This window comes from Cyprinodon variegatus, unplaced genomic scaffold (assembly GCF_000732505.1).
Source record: "Cyprinodon variegatus isolate N-32 unplaced genomic scaffold, C_variegatus-1.0 Scaffold63, whole genome shotgun sequence".
Lineage (NCBI taxonomy): Eukaryota > Metazoa > Chordata > Actinopteri > Cyprinodontiformes > Cyprinodontidae > Cyprinodon > Cyprinodon variegatus.
The window spans coordinates 70919-80121 of NW_015150516.1; the positions used below are offsets into that span (position 1 = coordinate 70919).

The window sequence follows — 9203 nt, forward strand, 5'->3', positions numbered from 1 at the left end:
TATTTTGGCGTTTGACCAATTAGATGAGCCCTTGAATGATATATTACCTACTGGAAATTGAAAAAAAAGTAAACAAGACAAGAAAAAATGTAAAAAGCTAATTGGAAAGTAAAGTTAATAAGTCTAGTTAACAATTATATTTTGGTTTATAAACAAAAAAATTAAAGTGCCAGTATCAGCATTAATGCCTCTAAGGTTATATTGTACCAAAAAAAATGTGTTTCTTTCAAACTTTGTCATGAATTTCTTATAGAAGCACTTATTTTTGTTATTTTTCTTAATATATTTGGGCAAGTTGGCGTTTCTTGTTATTACATTAACATTTATTTTTGCCATCAAAACGTTACAAAAGTAAAAAGGTCTTGTCCTTGATTCCGATAACACTATTGGCTTGAAATGTGGATTTTCTAAGGATTTCACTGAGTGCCCTATAAAGGGTTAATGTGAAGCCAGCATTCCGCATATATAGACACATATCAGTTCAGTTTTTAAATCATTCTGGCCTAAACATATATATAAATGTACTTTTTTTACTATTATTTTTTTTAATCCTGTCTTAAAATCTGTGTTTGTTTTTTTTCCATTATCTTCTGCAGGCCAGTTAGTTCTACGTCAGCTTGAACACCTAAATTCGGCCAATCATATATCAACGGTCATCTGTCAATCAAATATTTTCGGTCATTGCATCTTGATGTCGCAGCTAATATACGCAACGGTTGAAATAAGAATCAGTTCCTTTCCCATTGAGTTCCGTCCCAGTGTCCACGGGGATGGACGTCTTCAGCAGGCGTAGAGCTAACAGAACTGGCAGCGTTGCGAAGCAAGGGCTCAAACATGTACGGCTGGAAGCCTTCTACACCAAACCAAGCTTCTGCCACCCTGGCGTCCTCTTCCACAACATCTTCGTCCATGACCTCCGACACTAAACTCTCCTCCTCTTGCATATTTCCGCTGTCCATAGCGTTCCTTGACAGTGTCTTTGCTAAGTCACCAATTTAGTGCTACTTGGTCCCAATGGAATTTACTATTTGGAACCTAGCACTAAGTTGCTAACTGGTTAGCAAGATGCTTCCAACAAACTGGCCACAACCAAACTTGCTTGCGAACCTTCCGCCACAACAATCCCGTCCCCTTGATAATCAACCAATCACATTCACTTTATTCACTAGTGTTAAATCGGGCACCACTCAGGAGAATATGGAACTGCAACTGTTGGAACAGTTACTTCCCTACAACTTTAAATCAGAGTATTTATGGACTTTAGCAGCACCTTCTACTTGGCAAAACTCCCACAAACTAGTTCAGAGAGTCACAAACCATGCTGTCTCCACCCCTCTGTGGAATTCCTAACCAGCAAACCTCCAGCCTGATTACTGACACCATTAGCATGAACACCGGCACACCGCAGGGCTGTGTGCTCAGCCCCTCCCTCTTCACCCAAGACCGTGATGTCATCTTATCTTTCAAACTACAGCAGAAAAAACAATATTGCTAAATAATCTGACTGCCCACTGAGTCCTGTATACAAGCATATTGAACCGAAGTAAAACAAAGGTACAACCTTGATAGTTTCCATATTTTGGGGAATATTTAGTGTCATTTTTAAGGTTTGGTTATGACCCAAATTGCCAGAACACACAAAGCAGTCTGGATGTTGTAGGTTTATTTACAAAGCCTGAAATAATGAGCATTTGCATCACCAGGCAGTATTTAAATAATGTTTTGATGAAGAGAAGGGGGAGCTTATTCCAGCTGTGCAGCATAGACTAATATGGTTTCCGGGTCGGTTTCCTCCAAGGTTTTCTGCTCCAAGGAAGGACTCCCAGCCAGACAATGAGGAAAATGGACAGGACAAAGAGCAGCAGGGTAGGAGACTAGAAAATACAATGAGCCTTTGACTCAAACTAACCATGCAAAGGAGCTTAAGCGTCACTATTTAAGCACCCTGAGTTTCCTGAACATGGCAGCAGAACCACAGACTGATCTCCTCCATGCCAAACTCCATTGATCCAGAAAATCACCCCAAACAACTAGTGAGGTTGTGCTGTTAGCCACATTGACTTACTGTTCAGAAGCTCAGTATCTCTGCTTTGAAATCCCTTCATTGGTCTCATTTAATATTCAAATTTGAGTTTTAATTGCCTTTAAACCATAATCATCCAAATAAATGGAAATAAACAGAAATACACATAAATGTTAGTTTCACTTTTTAATCTGAATGGCAGAAAAAAATTCCCCTTCTGTAATATTCTAATTTCATTATCAGTTGTTCCAATATGCACTGGAAGTATTTGAGTCTTTTACTAGAAGTAGATTTTTTTTTTTACTTACTGCAGATAATTGAAGAAAATTAATGAATATGCATGAAACTACAGACTGAAGTGGTTGTGAGATCATTGAATTGTTGTTCTGACGGCTGATATGAACAATTTGTACACATTTTTTTCTTTACTTTTCCTGAAAAGTAAAATATTGAAAAATGTGTGACTTGAATCAAATATCAAGAAGAAATGCAATCAAATATCCATGATTAGCAATTACATAATGAGGTCTGATTTAAAATGGCGGTAAAAATCGACAACACACCTGATGGGATTTATTTGGGAAATTCAACCTGGTTGGATTCTGCATCTGAAAATGACTTTATGGAGAAAAATGACAGAAAAATAAGGTTTAAGCAAAAACATTTTCTGTTAGTGGTTCTATGCTGCCATCTAGTGGTAATCTACTCGAACAGCATATCACTCAGTTCCATTTACAGTCGGAGGATTAGAAGCAACTCAAACAACAAGTTTCATATTAATGTTTGGGTTTTGTTTTTTATTCCTAAAATAAATTCTGTGAGTTTTTTTGTTCGTATTTTTATTTGATTTCAGAAATCTGACTTTGATGCATGACTGTGACTAACTGGATGTGCTCTCTTCATCCTCTGACATGGTAGCTGGCTGGGAGCTCGTCTGCCTGGCTGTGTTTCCTGGATGGGGCCGCCTTTTAAAGTTGCCTTTTCTATCTCTGCCTCTGTCTCCTTGAACCCCAGTCGGCCTCGGCAGATGGTTCTGCTGAAGGGTTCCTTTCTGTTAAAAGGGAGTTTTTTCTCTCAACTGTCGCTACAAGCATGCTTAGTGTGCAGGACTTAATTTGATTTTCCTTAGATAGAAAACTTTGAATCAAATTGACTGTATGATCGGGTGAACTCTAAAGTGCCTTGAGATGACGTGTGTTGTGAATTACTATAGAAATAAACTGAATTGAATTGATTGTTTCAGCCCTAACCTAAAGATAGTTGAAATTAGAAATTGTAATTTGTGTTTAATGAAACATAACTCCAAATTTATCCTTTTCTCTGATGTGTAATAAGTTATGTTATTATCTGGGTGTAGCTATCAGAGAGAATCAGTCCCTAAATTTGAGGCGGGAAAAACTCAGCAGCCTTTTTTAAAGAATATGTTGAAAATACAAATATAAAACTGACATTTTTGAAGCTTAATAAATATTTTATTCTATTTAAAATAAAAAAAAACTAATAATTAAAATGATTATAGTTTATCAAATGAAATCCAAAGTATTTATCTTCGCTTGTAGTTGTAATTAATGGACAGCAGAGGGCAGTGTTTCACAGCCTGCTGCGCACAGGCTTAACGAGTGCAGCGGCGGAACTTTTCAAGTTAAGACTGATGCTTACAAAATGCTTTTATCTTGAAATTCCAACCGGATGCGACGTGACATAAAGTTTTGTTTGAACTTGACTCACTTGGTCCACGCGTCACACAGCATCAGTGTGGTGTGTTTATGTTCCCACGCATGAAGGTTAGCTGGGGAATGCTGAGGCATGCTGATGATGATGATGAGGAGGGGACACTTTGCGCATTTGGAGCAGCGGTGTGCGCAGTGATTGCGCCGCTATCTGCGCGCTGATTGAAACGTTTTGCGCTCAGCTGCAGTTGGAGCGACTCCAGGGATGCTGCGGCTGCCGGGGTGTCGCTGCGCAACCAGGGGCTGCGCCCTCCTCCTCTGCTGAGTCCTTTCCACACTTTTTCTCCCCCTCATGGATCTTGGTCCCATCTCTCCCACTCTGTAAGATGGGGACCAGTTTGTCCAGCCTGGCAGCCTTCCAGTCCCTCCACATCGTCATGCTGGGTTTGGACTCTGCGGGTAAGACCACGGTTCTGTACCGGCTGAAATTCAACGAGTTCGTCAACACGGTGCCCACCATCGGCTTCAACACGGAGCGGATCCGCCTGGGTGGCCCCGGGGCCTCCAGGGGCATCAGCTGCCACTTCTGGGACGTCGGGGGCCAGGAGAAGCTGCGGCCCCTGTGGAAACCCTACAGCCGCTGCACGGACGGCATCGTGTACGTGGTGGACTCCGTGGACTCGGAGCGGCTGGAGGAGGCCCGCGCGGAGCTGCACCGGATCACCCGCTTCCAGGAGAACCAGGGGACCCCGCTGCTGGTCATCGCCAACAAGCAGGACCTGCCGCGCGCCCTGGAGGTGGGGGAGATAGAGAAGCAGCTGGCCCTGTCCGAGCTCAGCCCCTCCACCCCCTACCACGTCCAGCCGGCCTGCGCCATCATCGGAGAGGGACTGGATGAAGGGATGGACAAGCTGTATGAGATGATAGTGAAGAGGAGGAAGGCTCTGAAGCAGAGGAAGAAGAAGCAGTGATGCATGACAATCACTGCCAATAACTTAATAGGAAACAAATGTCCTCATTAACAGACCTCCATCATAGAATGTAGCAGATAAAGACTGAAGGAAGTTTGAAACCTTAACTTAAAACCTTCCCAACAGGTAGATAATCAGGATACTTTCTGCAAACCTTTCCTTTTTTCTGTTTTTTTTCTGATGGAGATGCTCTCTGTGTGCTCAGATGTGAGGCTGAGGGAGGAAGGATTCCCCTGAGAGGAAGGCACACTCAGCTATTTCTGGTTCAGGCTTTTTATTTCCTGCTCTGTCTCCTTTCTGGTGAGAGGATCTGAAAACAGGTAGAGACAAGAGGGAGACACCTAAGCTGTACGAGTGCTGCTGAAATCTGATGAAGTAGATCTATTGGATACTATTAGCTTTTTAATGTGCAAATATTATATAAATTCCATCTTATGATGAAAAACGTATTTAAAATAAATTTAGATTTTTCCAACTCTGCAAAATTCCATTAAAAATAATCTGTAATTATAGCAGGCTGCGCAGTGGGCATGCAGAAAGAAGGTTTCGGGTTTCATTCCCGGCCCGGGGAATATCTGCATGGAGTTTGCTTGTTCTCCCTGAGCATGCGTGGGTTCTCTCCGGGTACTCCAGCTTCCTCCCACAGTCCAAAAACATGACTGTTAGGTTAATTGGCTTATTTAAATTCTCCTTAGGTGTGAGTGAATGGTTGTTTGTCTCTGTGTTGCCCTGCGATGGACTAGCGACCTGTCCAGAGTGCACTGGAAAAACGATCTAGAAATAAGTAAAAATTTTCTAAATTAAGTGTATTTACCCTTAATTTGCAGGTAAAGGAGATAGTTTGCCAATGCAATGAGTATTTTTACTCTTAAAATAAGATAATTAGATAATATGCACTTGAAATAAGACCTTGCAATTGTATTTTCTTATTTTAAGTGTAAATTGTCTTGTTCCATTGGCAAAATGTCTCTTTTACCGCCTCAATCCAAGAAAAAAAACCAGCAGCCCTGCGACCCCAGCAGGGATAATCGTGACGGAACATGGATGGATGTAATTATTCCAGCTACTCAGATTAAAATAGATGCCTAATGTTAAATGGCTTCACCTTTCTTTCCTAATTAGATCCTGGGTTGTATTTCACACAGTCATCAGCATATAGTGTGATTCTGCCATTACCTAAAATCTAATTCACTTCTGTAATATGTTGTGATATTTTACACTGATTTGGTTTGATGGGGGTCTAAACAAGGCAAAATCAGGATAGAAGGATATGCAGTTCCTGATGTGTAATGTTATGTTTGTGTTGCCTTAACCTAAAGTCAGATAAGGTTTACCCAAAGTAAGAAGAAACTAACTGTTTGAACCAGCCACCAAGATAGAAAGAGTCTTCCTTTGGTAATGATTATGCAAACCGGCCGGCTGGAACCTGTTTTTTTTTTTTTTTTTCCTGATGCATCTATATTTTATTATAGTCTTCCTGCATTTCTATGATAAATTTAATCCCCAGACATGTTTTAAACAAACAAGATTTTGCAGAAATGTTCAGAAAGTAGCGTTTGATATAAACTAACAGGACTCCTGAAAGTCGTCATGAAAGCTGCTGGAAGCTTTCACATCTTATCTGAAGCAACACTAAACAGCATGCTGGTCGACCTGATCCTTATCCTTCATGAAAAAACTCCGTCATACTTGTAGCTCCCAGCGGACGGTAGGCATGGTCGTTCCTGCATGACGATCGCTCATCCACTCAATATTTATGCTCCAGAAACATGTTAAAAGCCAAAATACAGCGAGACCAAACATGTGATATGTGCCAAAATGTAAGAAAAAAAAAGTATTTTTTTGATTAAAATCTTTATAACTGATCTTGTGTTTGTTTTCTGTGTGACCTTTAGAAGGGAACTCTTATTTTTTTCTGCTGTTGCAGACAGATTTAGCAAAAGAAATATCATATGTAATGAATTATCACAATATAGAAGCATTAAATTAACCTTGATTTAATTAAATAAGCCTATAAATGTACTGATGCCATAAAGTTTTTAGTCCTGTTTCATCATTTCCAGTTTTCCTCTAGAAATCCTGACTGAAAATCCTAAAAAAAAGATGAAAATAGCAGGTTGTCAAAGACAAAAGTAGATGTTTTCATTGTTTTTGTTGATGCTTTGTGCCAAATTTACCTTTCTGCCTTCACTGTCTCCAGACAATCTGCCTCCAGTCACATAATTACTGTAGTTTTCTTTAGTCGTGTTACTGAGCGGCACTATCATGTCAAAGTGTGACCACGGAGTGGAGAAATGTTGTTTACTTTTGGTGCAGTTACTCATATGACAATGTCCCCCTGAAATAACAACGTTTTGTGGTCTGAGGTTAAACAGGCGGAAGGAGGGAGAGAATGTTTACTGATTTCATATCAGATGAGTCTGAGCGTGGGAATGTGGACAAACCGTGAATGGATCTCATGGGGATTCTGGTCATGCAGTTTATACACTGCGATTTGGAAAAGTAATCACACTTTTTTCTACATTTCCACATTTTTCCAGGTTAAAAACACGTTAAAAATGTTTGCAGGGGCAATAAAACTCCTGTTGATTAAAGGTGACCGTGCAGCTTGATTGTGCATGAGGGAAACTTGCACAAGAATAAAGGTCGCATGAATTTCTTATTCAGTCTTTTCCTTCATTTCAATTTGTTCCAACATAAAGTGTTTATCCTAAAGAGCTGGAAAGTCAGTCCCTGTTAGCAAAGCAGGGTCATTATGATCTGGAGGTCTGTTAGAGCAATAAAAGGATTATAATCCTTTTCCAAACCTGGGTCTGGTTTGGTTCTCTTGATCTTTTCTAAAATATATTTATAATTTAAAACATGCAGAGGTGGTCTTTATGACATTTAGGGAAACTCAGATGAAGGTAATTGTATTTCTGTTTGTGCGTCTGGTTCATCTGTTGTTTTTGCCTGAAGGATTTAAGATAATTATCTCAGATGATTCGGGGAGGGATGATTTGTAATCTGGACAACACCAGGGCGCTGAGAGGAGATGATGTTCCGCTCACATCTCCGCTAAATCTGCATATTTCCTGAATCTGCAACAGTTTGCAGATTAACTCTTCCTTTGGAGAGCTTGAATTTATCTCCGCATTGAGCAGCTGCTTCTCCAGCTGGTTGCTTTTCCTGTGTAGAGAACAGTGTTGGATTTGCAGAAAATCATATTGTCAGGGAGTATCTGTGGCTGGGTTTTTTTTTTATCCTTGGGTTTTTCCAACAGGGGGGCTTCTCCTGGAGCTGCTGCAGAGATTGGGTCATCGGCTGCAGAACTGCAAAATCATCAGCCTCATTACCTGGATGCTTAAAGATATTTTATTTCTGTTTGGATCATCTAAATAAGTGGTCCTCCTAATTGTCAATCATTCTGGTAATCTGTTTACGTAAGGCCGTCCTACGTGCTCGTCCCGTTAGCTATCTTTTTCTGCGCATTCGCACTTTCAGGCGTATATCTGTGGTGAGCTACAGTTCCAGAGAGTCTTTGAAGCTCACCTTTCTCACCGCGGTTCTTTGAAAATGGACGACGGTCGTAAGTGTCTACGAAGTGTATGAGAAGAAAAGAAAGGCCTCAGAAGAGGCAGATATATCCCAGAATGCTTTGCATGGACAGCTCTCCTCACAAAGCATCATGGGATTTGCTGTCACCATAGCCTGCCGCTACCCACTAGCGACAACTAATAAAAAAGATGGCGCGGGCGCCACGTGGTGGAGGAGGAGTTACATGACCAACGGCGCACAAAGTAGTGATCATCTGTCCAAATGGTCAGTTAACTGAGTTCGCTATAAATTCCATTATATAGTCCCCGCTCTATATGGTGATTGAGGGATTTAGGGGTTAGGGCGCACGTTCCGACACAGTAAGCCTGTATGAGCTATGAGAAAAGCAACTTTTAAACAGAGTTTGCATGAGGAGAAATGGGCTCATGCATGCTCTTGCATGCGTTTAATAGGCGTCCCCTCTCAGGAGAGGATACAGGGTTGTGCATGTGCAAGTGGAGAAGGTGGCTGTCAGGTTTTGGTTGAGGTTTTGAGGTCCCAAATGCAGAGGCGGTGAGGCAGAGATGAGTTCTTGTAGTTTTAATGGAGTTCTCAATAGGTAGCAGGGGCAGGAATCCGAAGATCCAACACAAAAACACAAACAGACCAGAACCATGGAGACATCAGGGAAAACATGCACGAGGAGCCGGGGAAAGACGAGGAACCAGCACTGAGGAACTGCACAGGGAGACTGAACAAGGACAGGACTAATGAGCTGATTGGGAGCAGGTGTGAAGAGAGGCTTCTAGAAGGGAGCTAGGGAAAACGAGACCAACACAAGAGGGCGACAAAGAAAAACCTAAGAACTCAAATACATCCAGAAAACACAACAAAATAGGAATTAAACCAATAAAATTAGAAAACATGGATCAAAGTAAAACTGAATACTCAAAAGAAAACTTAACAGAACCAAGACATTAGCTACGTTTACATGCGCAAAATTTCCCCGATCCGATCCAAACC

General features: G+C 41.1%; 1 protein-coding gene across 1 annotated transcript; it reads left to right on the plus strand.

Annotated features, from left to right (window-relative positions):
• The first annotated feature begins 3755 nt into the window (after window positions 1-3755).
• Window positions 3756-4978, plus strand: LOC107082807 (ADP-ribosylation factor-like protein 4C). The gene has a single exon (XM_015371673.1). The coding sequence runs from the start codon at window positions 4080-4082 to the stop codon at window positions 4662-4664; it is 585 nt and encodes a 194-aa protein (XP_015227159.1). The 5' UTR covers window positions 3756-4079; the 3' UTR covers window positions 4665-4978.
• Window positions 4979-9203: the final 4225 nt, after the last annotated feature.